Source organism: Anthonomus grandis, chromosome 3 (genome assembly GCF_022605725.1).
Source record: "Anthonomus grandis grandis chromosome 3, icAntGran1.3, whole genome shotgun sequence".
In the NCBI taxonomy this organism is placed as follows: domain Eukaryota; kingdom Metazoa; phylum Arthropoda; class Insecta; order Coleoptera; family Curculionidae; genus Anthonomus; species Anthonomus grandis.
This window is the reverse complement of record NC_065548.1, coordinates 15147196-15165520: the sequence shown is the minus strand read 5'-3', so window position 1 is coordinate 15165520 and position 18325 is coordinate 15147196. Positions and strand designations below refer to the sequence as shown.

At 32.2% G+C, this 18325-nt stretch overlaps 1 protein-coding gene across 6 annotated transcripts in view; it reads right to left on the bottom strand.

Moving 5' to 3' along the window:
* LOC126734349 (guanine nucleotide-releasing factor 2) overlaps positions 1-18325 on the bottom strand; it is a 103060-nt gene that overhangs the window by 15959 nt on the left and 68776 nt on the right. For all 6 annotated transcript variants that reach the window (XM_050437935.1, XM_050437934.1, XM_050437932.1 and 3 more), the window contains 7 exons: positions 17263-17518; positions 12238-12400; positions 8996-9164; positions 8799-8939; positions 4443-4658; positions 4104-4382; positions 602-733 (listed from right to left, as the gene is read on the bottom strand). In XM_050437935.1, the coding sequence (XP_050293892.1) occupies positions 602-733; positions 4104-4382; positions 4443-4658; positions 8799-8939; positions 8996-9164; positions 12238-12400; positions 17263-17518 (1356 nt within the window). The remainder of the gene's footprint in view (positions 1-601; positions 734-4103; positions 4383-4442; positions 4659-8798; positions 8940-8995; positions 9165-12237; positions 12401-17262; positions 17519-18325) is intronic.

Below are 18325 nucleotides of genomic sequence, written 5' to 3'. Positions count from 1 at the left end.
TTTCGGTTCTCTGAGACGATTATTAACTTTTGGTTTCTTAAGAGTTATGGGTTATTTTGACAATAAAAAGTATATAACCTGTTTCAGCAAAATCTAAACAGTATTTGTGAAAAATAAATTAAAACAGAATTCTTTTAAATTTTTGCTTCAATTTTCTAATGGCTTTTATGTGATAACGTTCTAGCAAAGTTGTTGAATAAATGTTATTTCTGATTAACAAGACAGTGATTTGATTACGTATCTTAACCCCACATTTCAAAATCAAGCATCAAAACATCTAAATTTAGAAACTAAATAAATTAAATAATAAAAAATACATGTTAGGAAATACTGATTATAGTCCAATAGCATTTTATTTGGCCTTGAATTATGCAGGTTTGACCCAATTTAACCAACATTGTAATTCTTTCCAAGATTCCAATAATAAACTTGAACTTTAAAACACCCTGTACATTAAATTTAGAATCAGAACTATTTCAAGATCCTGACTACCATAAATTTCTTTTTTCCCCGCCAATATAACCAGCATAAAAAATTTGACTCAAGTTGACCGACCTTAATAATGTGATAGTAATACAAGTATTAATATAATAGTTCTTACTCCATCTTAAATTTCTTCATATTTTCCAAAATACTGAACTGTTGCCACCTCTTGCCGAAATTGATAAAATTATTCGCTAAGAGATTGGGATTGCCGATGTGAACGAACGTTAAATCTTGTAGTACTATGCCTCTGAAAAAAAAGAAACTTTTACAAAAACTGGAACGGAAAACAAAAATTTAACTAAAAAAAAACTCCGCAAACCATTTGTAAAGACAGAGATTTGGGTTTATCTTATAAACTACACTCACACTATGAAATATCTGGAAAACAGACATATTTTAATGAATTTTATTATTAAAAATTCAAAAATCTTTTATTACAGTAAAAAAATAAGTAGGTAATACGGACTGTATTGAGATAAAAAAAACCGGAACGGAACGAACTGACAAGTGCATATGCCCAACTTATTAAATAAAACTAATCCTAATATTAAGTATATGCTAATAGCATGCTAATAACATCTTAATTTTAATTGAATGAGCACTTACGCACGTCAAATAAAAAGTACATAAAATATAAGATAAAACATTGTTACATTTCATTAAAATATAAAAAGCACACACGTATACAACAATAGTAGTAGTATGTATATAACGTAGTTAACAGATACAATTCTTAAACTTAGTTTCAACAACAAAGCATAAGGTCCATTATGAAGAAAAGAGAGACATACAGAGGCAGCTACAATAGAGTCCAATAGTATGACTTTCAAAAAAAGTTATTTTGTCAAGGGATTCATCGAAACAATAGAAAACATTAGTTGTTAATTATTTTAAACGAATTAATAGATAGAGTTTTTATTTTTGTGGGAAGTTTGTTATGCAGTTTTATCATATAAATTCTGGCCTCGCAGTCAGTAGTAGTAAGCAGTAACAGTACAGTAGACAGCCACCAGGTCAGTGCTGTGCCTTGTGTTAAAGTCATGATAGTCCTTAGGATTTCTAAATATGTGTTCATTTTGTTTTATATAAAAGAGACTTTGCTGGATATGCCTTGCAGGAAATGTTAAAATGCCTATACTAGCAAAAGCAAGTCTGCAATCATCCCGGTATCCAAGACCGAGCAACCTCATTATACCATATTTTATAGTGCTGTGAATGAATCATCGCTTTATTGTCAAAAAATTTTACAATTTGTAGACAAAGCTGATAACTAAAGTAAAACACAAAAACAAACACAACACACAAAAATAAAATAAAACAAATATACAAACTTATACAAATCAATAATTGTATGTGGTCAAAAGTATGAATAAATAAACAAATAAACAAAACACTCCATAGCTACTAGCTACATAAAACAGTACATATAAAAACAATAAAAATCAGTCTGTGTGTGTGACGTTAAAATTAAGTATTAAAAAAAATCGTTTACCGAGTAGCTCTCTCCAGTAGGGATGATTTTAATGCCTTACGGAAAGTAGGAAAAGATGTGATGGACTTGATGTTCAATGGCAAATGATTGTGCATTTTTTTTTGCTTTGTACAATATAGAGTTTTTTGCCAATTTTGAATGTGGAGTAGGCAGATATAAATCATACTCCGCGTTTCTGAGATGATAATTATGGGATGGCCTATCTGAATTTGATGAAATGTGCTTGCGAATCAGACAAACGGACTCAGATATAAGTAGTGACGACAAAGTTAGGATATTAAATTTTTTAAAGAAATCCTGGCAATGAGCTCTATAATTAAGTCTAACGCAAAGCTCTCTTTTGAAGTCTGAATATTTTGTCAAATTGAGTGACACTACACACACTCCAAAAAGGAAGGGCGTAACGAAGGTGTGATTCAAAGAGGGAAAAATACACTGTTATAGAGGTTGAGAGGCTAAGCTCCTTGGAAATTGATCTTAGCGCAAAACAAGCGGAGCTTAATTTTCTTGTTAAAGGGTTAATGTGCATGTCCCATTTTAACGACTTGTCAACAGTAAGCCCCAAAAATTTCACTGAGTCGGCTTCGTCAATGGTTGCGTTATCCAGTACAAAAGATTGCAAATTATTTTTATAGGACAAAACTTTAGTTTTGGAGATGTTAAAGCATAGAAGATTAGAGTCGCACCATGCTTTGATAGAAGTTAAATCACTTGATATGATTTTATGAAGTTCGGCAATATCCGGATTGCTCCAGGTAAAACTAGTATCATCCGCGAATAGGCAGGTTCTTCCTTTAATATTCAGACTAGCGATATTATTGATAAATATGAGAAACAAAATATGGCCAAGCACTGAACCTTGAGGCACTTCACATTCTATTGGCTTGCAAGAAGACATCGTAGTATCAATCCTCACAAACTGACTCCTGTTATTGAGATATGACTTAAACCATTCGAGGGGCATACCTCTAAACCCGTAGTGTTGCAACTTTTTTATTAAGATATCATGGTTTACGCAATCAAAAGCTTTAGAAAAATCACAGAAGATTTTTGATGTAGGATGTTGGTTGTTTAAGCTACAGTATACATGATTAAAAAGGGAAAACATAGCATCATTTGTGCATTTGTTTTTTAAAAATCCAAATTGTTGAGGAGTGAGTGATAATTTTTGATAGTGTGGGAAGAAAAGCAATTGAGCGATAATTAGAAGACTGATCTTTATCTCTTCCTTTATATAGAGGGATTATTATTGCCTTATTAAGGCAGTTGGGAAAAACTCCTTTTCGAAAAGACAGGTTGATTAAATTTGTAAGATGGTTTAATGTACACTCTGGCAGGTTTAGAAACATGTTCAACGCGAGTCCATCGGTTCCAGAAGAGGCCCTATGTTTGATTTCCCTAATCGTACTGCGAAGCTCAGGTAATACTATTGGCGTAAGGAAAAAACTGTGTAAATTCTCACCTGCACTAGAAAGATAAGAAAGTGGATCGTGGGTAGGAGCTATGGTACTCATTAGATTCTTCGCTACATTTACAAAATAATTGTTGAGGTTCTCAGGAGAGGTAGAGATAGTATTGGACTTAGAGGGTTTATTTCTCAGATTATTAACAATCGACTATGATTCTTTAGCGACATTACCAGACTTTGCCAGTCTCCTGTTATAGTAAATGTCTTTTGCCGCTTTTAGAGTCCTTTGATAAACTTTTTTATATAGTCTTACATAGTCATGAAAGAAAGCGCTGTCCGAGAATTTTACAAGATCCTTGCGCAACCCCAACTTCTAGTGGTGAGGGTGCAGACGATACCTACTTTCACTAATTGGTAAAGTTCATCAAGATATGACCCCAGCAGTCCAGTACTTTCTTTACTGAAATTATAATATTTCATCTTCTGCGGCAAACACCAGTAGGAGACGCAATTAAATGCTTTGCTTAGATCACATAAAAGCAATGATTAAAAAATCTTAATGAAAATTACATTACGCTTGATATTTATATTGTTATTAATTGTTGTTACTGGCTAACATACCATTATTGTGGCATAACATACAACATACGAATATGTGCACAAAAAAATTCTATGAATTATTGTAAGCTTGTTTGAAATAAAAAAAGTTATACTTACATATATGGTATGCAAGGGGGTTGAGCTTCAGCCAGAGCATTCCTATAAGCCCTAAAGCTCCCACTGCTATCAATCAGTGCACAATACTCCTTCAATCCTTCCTGCACGTGTTTCTGCCACTCTAATCTTTCTATAGGCGCGGAATCCAGTGCACTCAGCAAAGCCAAATACGAGTTAAAATTATTAATTTTCCTAAGATGTTTCATGATTTTGATAAATTTAACGAAATACTTTTCTCTTAGTTCTTTCGTTTCTGCCGTTAGAATTTTAGTTCTTGTCCTAAAAAATCGAAATATGATGTAAAACTAGGATTCACAATTAATCATTCTAAGTTCTCACCAATAGGACATTTTATTGAAATGTTCGGTAAACCTGGTCAAGTTTGGACTTCTTTCCTCGCTCTGTTCTTGGGCCCAGATAAGAACCTCGGGTATTTCAATTTTCATAAACAATTCCGCATCTAATAAGGTCATTTGTTCGGCGATATGTTCAGATTTAAAGTCGATGAGAGTTGCATTTCGTGCACTTAAGGTTAGACTACTTATATATGAGTATCTAAAAAAGAAATATTGAAGTAATTATTGTTTTGCATAATTGGAAGTTTTATGTATTTTAGAAAACAGGGTAGTCACTTTTAAAGTACTCTCTATTAGAATTATCCTATACGGTGAGGGTTAAAGCAACGATTAAATTAAAAAAAAAAAGTTGTGTTGTTAGCGACTCAAGTTAAGAGTCTGCAAAGACGACTTATTTTTTTATGTTACTTTTTCTCAAGTTATTTGGCTATAATTTTTATGAAGGTTTTTGGTCTTTTATCATACCGCTTATCCATCTCTTGCCTTCGCTTAATTTTCTGACGATATTTACTACTGGAGAGCGAAGAATATTACTTGCGACTTTTGAGTCATGAGAAAACAAACAATATGAGCAAGATACGCATTATTAGACTAAGTCTCAGGTTGCATGGTGTAGACCGTACCTTCTTAGCGGTTTAGTTGGTCAGGATACATCACACTACACAATACATACAAGGAACTTCTATAAATCTTCCATAAAGTTTTTTTCGGTTCATGATGTCTTTGTGTAAGTACGTTTCATGACTCTGGCAAAAACCAACGGACATCATGATATTCGCGAGGTATTTAAAAATGGTTATAAATAAATTACAACTGGTCAAACTCGAGTATGTTGAACTGTTGTCTTAGGGTGCTATCACTACTGGTAAAATGGTGGAAAAGCGTCAACGTCTAACCTTATATTTGAAATTGGAAAAACTTAATAGTTGCCAATGTTTGATACAATAGAGTTGAACCCTAATAATGAAATTGATATTTATACAGGAAAATATAGTTTATTCGAAAGTGCCATATCAAGGCTTAGTGAATCCCTAGTGAAGGGATCATGGTGTTTATTTTGATGAAAGATTATCTTTTAATGAGCATGTTTCAGAAATTTCTCTTGAAGATATGAAGATTATTGTCTAGTGATAAGGAATTGGGTGATTTCTCTTTATCTGTCATAAAAGCCTATTTACGTCACTGGTCAGGTCTGGGTTGGAATATGCTGCGGTTGTATGGCCACCTTACTATTATTTGCAACAAATGGTTTTATTTTCAAATTAATTAATGGAAAATCGGATTGTCCTCAACTATTGTCTCAAATTCGCTTAAACCTTCCAAATCGATCACTGCGTCACTCAAATCTATTTTTCATACAACATCACTTGACAAATTATGGAAAGCACTCTCCCGTAGATAGATCTCTTAGATTGTTAAATTCTATTAGTAAAAAAATAGATGTTTTTAATATGTTAATGTCTATCTTGAGAAGATTTTTATCTAGGGCTATTAGGCATATTGTTTAATGTGAGTCAACTGAATACATTAAGACATATTATCTCATCGTGTTGCTTTCAGGACTATTTACTTCTTGTTGTACTTGGGGTTTGGTTTATTAGGATTATTCTCTTTTTTTTTTTGTAAAAATGGGGTTTCTCGTAAATCTCGCAATGAATAAATAAATAAATAAAATTAAGTATTAACAAAGAGGTTTCGGTCTAAGACGCTACATACACAAGGTCGTTTAAAGAGGTTATTTGAATTTCATCCTGATTTTTGAGAAGAGGTAATCAATTTGCCCTTTCCACTAAATTCCTTTATTGATATATTAGAAATGGCTAAGCGAACGTTGACAATGAGCGTTGAGGAAATCTTGCTGGTGCCAATTGTGGTTGAAGCATTTCCTGGAGAGAAAACTCCCTTCTGGATCATCATTTCAGAGAGAGAGATTTTTCACCCAATGTGATTCTTTTGATTGTATCTGTTAATCTAGGTTGCTCTTGTTCATGTCGGCCTACTTCAACTCATTTTACTCAATCACCGCTTCATACAGCAACAAATTTTTGTGACCACATTTCCGTATTATCTCAGGAGCCTGACAATGGCGAACATGTTATCTGTTACATATCTCGATCTCTTTCTAAAGCAGAGAGAAATTTTTCCACCACCAAGAGACAACTGTTGGGCATAATTTATGCTTTTCAAAAATTGTGACCTTACTTTACTAGAGGTTTACTCCTTTAAAGTGATAACAGATCATCATAGTCTGAAAAAGCCAACAGGAAGACTTGCCAGATAAATATTGCGGTTACAGCAGTTTGACTTTGAAGTCATTTATAAGAAAGGCAATGTTAATTATAGTGTTTGGCTCAGTCAGCAGTCCCGTAAATAGGAAGTTTTAAAAGGAATGTTTATACCAAGGAAATTTTTAAATATTTTAGCAAAATAGGCAAAAGTTGGGATTCTCCAGATCCCTTTCAAAGCGTAATTTAATGCTGTAACAGTATAACATTGGAGGGTGATGGTAGATTCTCGCAGAGCTAGCAGTCAACCAGATTTGTCAAAATGCACCAAGTAAGTGAAGTGACTAAAACTGTGTTTTCATGAGGACGGTAATCTCTTTTTTTTATAAAGGTTTTCGTTATTTTTAACTATGTTACCTGCCTGCTATCAACAGACCAGGCGTAATATTCAAAATTCATCAAACTAATAAAAAAAATAATAAACTAATATTTTGACAAACTACGCTGTACAAATATCTTCTTTAGGACATTAATAAGAACTCAAAAACCCCATACAAATGAAAAAAATGAAAAAAACTCGAAAAACCTAAATCCAAAGTCTATTAAAAAATTCAATATGCAATTTTCAAGTAAAAGTTAATTTTTTCCCAACTTTAAAGGGTAATATCTCAGAAAAACCCGCTACCTCCCCCCTCTCCTTCCCAGAAAATCCAACTATTTCTGGTTTTAATCAAATTCCTCCAGAACGTTAAGAGGAACAACGAACTTATAAAAATGGAAAAGAATTAAATCCAACGTCTATAGAGAAAATTATAATTTTCAGGTTAAAGTCGATTTTTTCCCAACTTTGAAGAGATATATCGTACAAAATATTGGTCTTACGACTTTCCCAGTGGTACCAGCGATTCAGAAGATCTCATATATTCTAACAAAGTTAAACAAGAAAAAATAATTTTAAAGTTAATAGTTTTTCCAGAAAAAAAAATGTCAAAGTTGTCCATATGTGAGCATCAATGGACTAGACCTGGATAAACTATCGAACTATCGTATGGATAGTTTATCCAGCAAACCCAACTATTTTAGATTTTAATGATACGTCTTCAGAAAATTTATAGGAACTCAAAGATCCCTTTGAAATTTTTTCAAGTAAAAATCGATTTTTTCTCAATTTTGAAGGATCATATCTCAGAAAATATCAATCCTTCAACTTTCCCAGTATTATAAAAATATTCGGAAAGACCCAAATATTCTAACAACGTTGAAAAAATAATTTTAGAGTTAATAGTTTTTCCACAGAAAAAATCCAAAGTTGGCCACCCCTCACCAGAAAATTCAATTATTTCGGATCTAAATAAAACTTCTCCAGGACGTTTAGAACCCAAAGAACCTGTAGAAATCGAATAAACATAAATCCAAATACTTTTTATAAAAATAAAATTTAAAGTGAAAAATGATTTTTTTCCAACTGTAAAGCCATATAAATATTAAAAATATCGTTCCTACAACTTTCCAATGGTAGCAAACGATTAAGAAGGTATCAGACTTTAAAAAAGTTAAGAAAATAATTTTAAAGTAAATAGTTTTCCCAGAACAAATACCAAGATTGCTCATCTTCAAGCAACACCTACCTCCCCTAGTTTTCCCGGCAAATCCAACTATTTTAGATCTTAATGAAACTTGTCCAGGACATAAAAAGAAGGAAAAAAAGCAAAAACTGAAATCCAGTCTATTTAAAATTCCTATTTTTAAGTCAAACTGGATTTTTGAAAAATTGGAATTTATGAAAAAATCAACTGAACAATTAGTATAACTTTCGCAATGGCGCCAAAGGATTTAGGAAGTTTCAAATATCGAAAAAAAATTAAAAAAATAATTTTAAAGTAAATAGTGTTCCCAGAAAATAACTCCAACGTTGGCCATTTTGGAGCACTAAAGCACCTATGCAGTTATTACAACCAAAACAATTTTTATTACGATTTCCCTATAGAGAACACGTTAAAAGTGACCACCCTTACGAACATTACTATATCTTTCCATACATTTTCCTACGACGAAAAAGTTATGGAATTTATATTAAATAATTATATAGGTATATAGCTAAATTAAATTATTACCTTATTGACTGTTGTTTTGCTGCGTGTCTCTCTAACAGTTTTACCCGTAAAGATTTCGCTAAGACTAATTCACCGCATGATATTAAATGCTGAACAAAGTTCATAAGTTTAATTGTTAACGTCACATCCAAATCTAAACTTCTGTAAAAATATGAACATTCAGTAAGTTAAAATAATATTAATCTTAAAAAACTTACGTCAAGTCACTAACAACTCTAACAATAAGAGAAAATGCCCCTCTAGATACAGGTTTTGTATCCTTCTGGTAATAAAAGTGATTGTATCTCCTAATTAATTTTGTGATTAGGTCCAGAGGGCTAATGAAGGTGCGGTAGGTTGTCTGAAACGCTTCCTGGTATGCGAAAACTAAAAAGAATATACAAAACAAATATGACAAAACCAGATTAGATATGAAATAGGGGCTAATTAAATATATACATAAAAAGTAAACACAAAGAAGTCTAGGAAACATTAATAGTAGCAAACGTTATAAATTATTAAGTCTTGCTAGTATATAAAAATGAAAAAAAACCCGAGTATATTTTGTCCCGGCAGTTTATTAAAGTTAAAAAAATCTTCAATTTTCAATGTAACTATGATAATGCATAAGGTGCTGGTTAGTTATATTTTGAATTACTTAAAGCTTACAGAAAATAGTTTATAACTCTATGACTAAGATATATATTTTCGCAGTTTTCACAGAATTTGCGATGTCTACCTGTTAAGAGACACAGCCTGGAAAAGATGGAACCAGAAAAAAAAGATACATTACATCTTCTAAAAACTGACACATCAGAACCATCAGAGTTTTAAATTACTATTTAAATCCCAATATATTTACTCATTTCGCATTTATTCTGAAAACTCTTACCAAAAATTCAAGAAAAATGCCTAAAGCCAAAGAAATTAAAAAATCAAAGAACATAAACAGTTTTGCAGAATAGCATATGAAATAATATCGGCCCAATGAGAATCCTTCATATAAAAAAACGTGATTTTAACATATTACTAAAATAAATTGGAAGCCTCCAAATGTATTTTTATTAAGGTAGGATGTATAACACTCGGTATGTGGATTTCTACATTGATGCCTTAACATTATAACATATATACACTAGAATTCTATTCACATTTAGAGCCAGGAACGATCTTTTTTTGAATCACAAGGCTATGTAATTTTCTACTAAAATAACAAGAAAAAAATGTTGATTGAATATTTTTAATTAGAAAACATTTTTTAATTGCTAAGTACAGTCAAGTCCGCTTAGAACGAACCCTTTTATAGCGATTTTTTTTTTGTTTCACGAAAAATCCTCCATAAGTCTAATGTATTTTTTTACCGGTTATAACGATTCCGCTTATAGCGTATTTAGCGAACCTATTTTTACCGATCTAGAACATTTTTTCCATTTATAACGAACTTTTTGTGTGGTATTCACAGCGCCAAACACAATTCAAAACATCCTTTAAATTGTAATTACAGAAAAATTGCTCTTATGAAAATGTTAAATGCAATGAACACAAACAAAAATTACTCTATAGACCTTTTAGATCCTATAAATATTGTTCATATGGCATGACAAAAAGTTTGTTGTTGAAGCATGGGGGATTTTCAAGAAAGGAGTTTGAATATCAGAGTTAGATGATGACATGCCACTGAATCAATGGTTGAAAAACGATATGGTTACAAGAGAAATTTTGACGGATGATAAAATTGTGGAGTAAATAACTTCAAATATGGTTCTAAGCGATGAAGAGGAGGAAGGACTTGATGAGGATGATTTTAACGTAGACGTTCCAACGTTCCTGAAATGACAATAAAAATGTCAGAAATTTGGAGTCACGCCAAGTATGTGACCATATATTGTAATCTTGAAAGATACATAAGCAACATTTATTTTTGTAGCAGGAATATTACTCAATCAAAAATTACTGATTACATAAAGTAAATTTAGGTGTTGTGATTTTTTTATTAGTGTTTTCGATTAACAATATATTAACGTTAATTTCTCATTAAATATACATTATGTATGCACATTTAGAATTTAGACTTATTAGTTTTCGGTAGTATGTCTATATACATATATAAATCTTTTTTATTTAAAGAAATACATTCTTATTTATCAAATGGTTTTACTTTAATTTACTTTGTATATTAGTACACAAAATGTGCCCATAATTTATGAACGATGATAAAACGAACCAATTTGAATGATTTCTTAGAGTTCGTTACATCCGAACATTACTGTATAATCACAGATATAACGAAACAAATTATCTCTATTAAATTGTCGTGTTAAATCTGCGGTATAATATAACAAGAGAAGCGTCATTTAATATTATCGTGTTGGTCAAACGTATAATTCTACTGTATTTGAGATTTAAAAAAACATATAAATAGCAATAGTTACAGCTCTTAAAATCAAAAAAGTAAATATGTTTAGGATCACAATTAATAGGAAAACACATTTCATATGCAGGCGCTCAGTGATAACAATGAGACACATGTAACAGACTTCGCAAAATGTCCATTTTCACTCAGTACATCAGAATTAAGAAAAGCACACAAAAATAACCTTTTTCTCCAATGTGAAAATGTTTTCATGAATTATTGATAATAAACCAAAAATTCCAAGATTTTTAAATGTAAATTTACGACATTCTATTAGAGACTTTAAAAAAATAATTGAAGATACAAGTGGATAAAAGTGTCATGTACCAACATTTTTATTCCAAGATAAATGAGTTTTTTGATCAGAACATTTGTATACTTCTTATTAATTTCTTTAATTTAATAATAACTTCACAATAGCACTTTTTAAAATTAAGTTCAACATTTAAAGAAAATGCATTATATTTTTGACAATCTATCCATTAGAAATGTAATTTAAAGTAATAGGAAAAAATATGGAACAAACGCAATGTACAGGCTCGACTCAAATGCCAAATAACATGATGGCAAAATTGCGTAATTTGTTGAAAGGTCCAAAATAGCCTCAAAAGGTCACCAAACTTTAAGTGTTTCCCGTGTTTCAGCGTTTTGCTACAAATAAAACCGTGAAAGACATATGAATTTTATACGAGACTTTTGAGTGCCCCTGTATAGTGAATATAATACAGTGGTGTAAGGAACATGCAAGTATAGTTTAATTTAACCATGCAATGTTGTGTTAAGTGTTATATATATTATAGAATATGTGTTATTAAGTACCACAAAAAGGGGACTATTAGAATAGGGTTTAAAGAGCTCTAATTGGGCTAATATTCTAAAGGTGCAGTCGAGACATATTTATCAACATTCCGCCAAATTTACCTACCATGATCCTTACTATCTGCATGTTAAAAAACCCAAAATGAAGAAAATGTTGTAAAATTAATGATTATAAGATGATAATAAGCTTTAAAAATATTATTCACTCAAGTAAAAAAAAAAGTTTACCTCCATTCTTCGTTGCTTTGGTCGCCTGTATTATTAAGGCATCTAAGGTACCACCCCTTAGTTCTGGACCCTCCTCTTCTGGCTTCTTCAGTACTAGGTAGTCATCAACGTTGATTTTTTCCATTAAATCTTCTTCGATGGGACTCGATTTTAAAAGAGTAGCCTTAAAAAAATTAATTAACATGTATAAAATAATAAAGTGATCGAAAATTGTAGAACAAATTAACTATTTGATTTCAAAATTCTTTCATTAACATCCAAGCATTCGAGATTTTAAAGTATTTTAGAGCAGAAAACCCAACCAAGCTATTTCACCTTGAGACATTAAGTTCATTGCTATAGATGACACTAGGTTTTAAGCTCATATAATATATAACAACGAGTTTGTTATGGCCCCGACCACAACTTATTGTTTCTCGCATCCTAGTTTCCAACGCTTTCTGGTCATATGTTTGAAGAACTCTATCTTCCTTTACACAGTTTACTTCTGCTCTTCTCGATCTTCTTAGTCTATTCTTTTCCTGCAGTTGGTGGGGACCTCATCCTTTCCACATGGGCATACCATTTCAGCGTTTTTTGCATTCTATAATATTGTTTGTTTTAGACAGAACAAATTGTCTATATAAGAACGATCAGTACGAAAGCCACTCTGATCTTCAACGTTCTTCCCAAGAATCTTCAATTCGGCTTTAAGGTAACTTTCTTACACCAAGCATTTCTATCGCTTTTGCTCTTGTATAGATAGCTGATATATGTGTTACGCTCAATAGTCGAATTCGGGCATTGCCCCAAAAATATACGCAATTCTAGTTTTGAGCAAGAAATATTTCCCAAATTTGAAAAAAGTATTTTATACGACTATTGAGCATTTTAAAATAAACAAAACTAGTTTTGCGCAATATGAAATGAATAGAACTAAATCTGTATATTTCTGTGTTATTAGCACTAGTTTTGCTTATTTTGCAGCCTCCCAAACCCAGCTAAAAAGTAGGGTTATGTTTATGTTGTTGTTTTGAATTTATTTCGTTTGTGCTCGTGAAATTATAAATATCACAATTATTTTAAGTACGCTATTTAATCATTTACCTCTATAAAAATACACGCTGAATTCGAGTCACAATTAGTTTGGTTATTGGAGGCTTCAGGTACTCAAAAACATAATCTTATGGGGAAAGATCATTACCTCACTATACTTAATGATGTAAAGGAGGCAAATTTGCGCAAAGCCCAATCAAAACCCCTATCTGCTAAACAGTACAGAAGAATAAAGCGTTTTGATATAATAAGTATAAGTAGCGTGGAAAAGTTAATTAAAAAACGCAAAGAAGATTCTGATGCCATACTATATTTTGTTTCCACGGATGAAGTGTTTCCTATCGTTCACCAGGCACATATTTCTACGGGTCATAAACGGCATAAAGGTATGTCTCGGAATAACACTAATTATTTACTAAATCTAATGTTAATATTGTATAATGCAAGTACCGCCCCATTGGCTAGACAAGCCGTTAAAAACAGCTACATATTACAAGATCCTATTGGCTGGTTTAGTTTACAAATTAGTTTGGGTTAGTTCAGGTTGGTTTGATTACCTTAAGTTGGTTTGATCTGGTTTGTTTTGATTTAGCGTGTCGAATAATCAAAAAAACTAACTTAAGCTAATCAAAATCAACCTGGACTAAAACAAACCAATTTGTAAACTAAATCACCCAATAGAATCCTGAAATATGTAGCTGTTTTTAACGGCTTGTCTAGCCAATGGGACGGCACGCTATGGTGCGTCCGGGTGGTACTTGCGTTGTACAATATTAAATTAATTTAGTAAATATGCCTCCCGCTACCAGTATCCAAACAAATGCCAGGAAATTGTGGGATAACGACAAGAATTAACAATAACTTATAAGGTTAGTTAAAATTATTAGCAACCAATAAACTAATATTTAGGTTATTGGTTGTCTATAACGTCTTATTACCGAGATTTATTCTGAAAATGCAGAATTCCCTTTGTTCCAAATAGGCTTGGCAGGATCTTTCTACTTGCGGGTGGATTAAAACACAAAAAGTTCAATTTTACAACTTTAATGTGATGGTTAAGTTTATGTTATAGTGGACTGTAACAGAGAGAGATCGAAAGGTAGAAAACCCCTCCAAATCGCGACGGCTCCGTTGAGCTGAACACGTGAACAACGCAACATTATTTTTTCTTTCACTCTTGCACATAGAGCGCGTGGAGATGGTTGACGTGACGACGATCGCTTCTCTCTTCGAGTTCCGAGCCGTAGTAAGCTACGAAATGTCAATATCTATCTACGATAGTTGACGATCAAACAGAACAGTGGCGTATCACAATTAATTATATAAATAAAAACTGTTCATATTCGGATACCGGTACCGGCACGTTAGATCTCAATCTAGAATTATTTTATAACGCATGCACTTTGTTTCAGCATTGGAAGAAGAGTTAAAGAAAAAATACGCGAACATTACTAGAGAAACTATTAACATATACCTAAAACTGTGTGAAATATGTCAACTGAAAAAAACGGCACCTAGAAAGGGAATCGTTGTTAAGCCTATTTTAAGTAAACTAATAAATTCTCGGTGCCAAGTTGATCTTATTGATATGCAGACCGACCCAGATGGAGACTACAAATTCATCTTGAACTATCAAGACCATTTGACTAAGTTTTGTGTTCTACGCCCAATGAAAAGTAAAACTGCTGAAGAAACTGCCAAAAACCTAATAGAAATTTTTTGTTTATTTGGAGCTCCGTCAATACTTCATTCTGATAATGGCCGTAAATTTCCAATCAGGTTTGAAAATCGTTCATGGAAAACCGCGCCACTCACAGAGTCAAGTTTCTGTGAGTTAGTTTTATTTATTTTGTAATGCTCAAAAGTCATATAAAATATTTGTTTCTTGTTTGGGAAATATTTCTTGCTCAAAACTAGAATTGCGTATTTTTTTCGGGCAATGCCCGAATTCGACTATTAAGCGTAACATATGCAGTTTTCTATTCTAGAGTAGCTCTTTGCCTCTGAGAATAAATTAAAAGTTTAAGCCAATAATCAATAGTTTGTCAGGGCCATTTTTAAGCCTTAGCCTTCCAATTTTTTACATCGTTGGCATGTTTTTTATTTCTTGTGGTGATATTTCAGTTTCTTCGCAGTAGGAGATCACATTTTTCCATACTATATTTCCAAAGTACGAAGAATACCTACTACTTTCCCAGTTTTTTTTTTAAATCAGATTCAACATACTGCATTCTTTATATTTAATCATTTCCCAATAATAATTACTTCTGGCATTACCCAAAAAAATGCTCTACCTTATGCCAGGCTTTATTCCACATTTTTTGCTTTACTTACCGCTTTTTTTATTTCGTTATTAAAGCTGTTGTACTGTAGCTGATCGTTAAAGTCCTTTGTTGCTAGCCATTTATTGAACATATCTTTTTTTTTTTTTTCCCACAAGAAGTTCTATTTATTCTCATTAGAACTTCTACGTTCTATTTATTTTCATTATTCCACTATTTATTTCTAGTTTTCATATCTTCCACTTCTCCAATAGTCTCTATTGATGCTTCATCAAGAACGTGATTTAATGATTTCATTATATGTAATAATCAGTGAGGAGTAACAAACGCTGTTAATTTTTCAAGTTCAGCCTCTTTCGATATAGAGACTGGGTAGACTTATTTTCAAAACTTTGTAGATTATACCTCCTCGGTGAGATGGCTTGCAGTATCATTGAATTTTCATCTTCATTTCGTCCTGGACCTTTAAATGTATATAGTAGTGGCGCCTTAAGTAAATGGTGATCAGATCCACACTTTGCTCCTCGATAGACTCCTTTATCTCGTATCTTTCACCTTCATAAGATGCACGATAACTAAAAGTCATGTCCTTTGAGCTTCATCTCAGTTCTTAATATTTCTTGACAGCCTTTTCTTTATCAGATGCTTATACGTCTTATTACAAGCTGCTGCTGCTATTCTGTCTTTTCCTACTCCACAATAAAAATGAGCAAAATTTTTAAACGTTTCTTTCCCTTTCTTTTTTGTTTCTGTAATAACTGTTCTAATTTAAGTCTCTTGATTTTCTTCAGCACCTCATGTAGTAACTTAGTCCGAATGCCTTGCACATTCCACGTTCCAAAACTCGTAAACCTTTTCCGTAAGCTCCGGTCGTTTTCAGTTTTAAATTTCTGAGTATTATATTAACTTCGAAATATTAAAATGATCCAAATTAAACTGTCAGTTTTATCGATTTTTCGTTTGTCGGGTATATTAAGATTATTTTTGACAGATGGTAGCTTGCTCTTTTTTATTTAATCGGTTATAAAATAAATTTTTATGCATAAAAAAACTAGTGACTAGCAGAATTTAGAAGTATTTTCCGTAGGTTTCTTTCTGATATTTCGAAAACAATTGTAAATGTGAGGCCAGTAATCTTTCTTTATGACCTAGTATAACAAACATTTCAAATTAATATTTTGAATAGTGAATGGAAATAAAGAAAATACCTCCACCATTCTACTGGACAAAGATGGAAGAAGATTAATAGGCATAGGTGAGAAACTAACCAGATGGAACATTATGATGGAAAAACATGAGTATTGGGAAAGCCCCCAAACGGAATTCCTATAGATATTTTTAAATGCTTGGTAAAAGGAAACTCTGTGAACACTTAAATATGCCAAATTCTTGAATTATTACTAACAATTTTAAATCGCACACGCAACAAGGGCACCGTTATTTTTTCCTATCGTACAGTGCAACACTTGTATAGGTCATTTTTTGTTATCACTTGTTTTTACAGAGTTATTCGCGTGGTGGATTTAAAATAAAACACCCTGTATATTAAATAAAATATTATTCCGATAACATGGTTGTTATAGATTTTGACGAAAAATAAACTTAATCTCCTAATATTAAGAGAACGTGATGAAATAACATAAATTGTTTGAAACTTTGAAAACCTATGTTATTACATATGCAAAATTTATAATTGAACATAACGTACCTCAGGTGTTTCTACGTGTTCCTCACTACCCTTACTGGCAGTATGTTCCAATAAGTCAGGTAAACTTTTCAGCTGATTTGGCGAAGGAGTGAGACTGACACTTTTCGGCTCCTGCAGGTAAATATTGGGTGAAGGGGTGGGTGGAGGTGATTTCGATTTGCGATTTTTCTGTTTTGGAGGTAAGGCGGGAGGAATGACGGAACTTGTACTTGAGGAGGAGGAGGTGGTGTTCGGGGAATGTAAGGGAGATGGACCTCTAAAAAATAGAGAAAATATATTTAATTTATAATTAATAATTTGGGGAAAACATCTTGTCGGACTTGCATTGTCTTATTTATTTTTTTTTCTTATTTATTTAAGTGTTACATTAAATAAATAAGACAATGCAAGTCCGACAAGATGTTTTCACTGTACCATTGTCTACCACCTTCAAAAACTAATAATTTGGGCTTAAAATCTCTTTGAAAAAAATAAAGGCTTTATATCAATCAATGCAATTACACTGGATTTAAATAAAAATACAACTTCGTTAAAGATTTCAACAGGTTCACAATTTAAAAAAATATAAACTCGGACATTTATAGTCTATTTCTTAATCCGTAGGAGCACACGAAAGGGTCGATAGCCATAAAACGGTCGTAAACCATTGGCGTCCCACTTTTCAAGTACATTAAGACCTGAATGTTTTCATTTGTTGGGTTTATTTAATAGTGCAAGAAATAGGCCAATAGGCCAATTTTAGCCATAAATTCTTTGAATTACTTAAGTACCTAATGAACAAGTTCTTTTTAACCCTTATAAGTAGATATTGTCTAGGTAGGTAAATATGGAGGTATAAGTATTATACTATAGTACTAAACGTACATGATGCACTTGTGCATCAAATGCCTCTAAGTACTGATAGAAATCTAGTTTCTACATGTGCCAATATGACAGGCATAAGTAAAGCAACAATTTACAGACTTCTTAGTGACAGAAAAAGTGAAAACCGTGAGAACTTGCCTAAGAAGAGTGTAAAGAAAACTGCCGGTAGGAAGCCGATAGCAGTTGATGAGACAGCAAA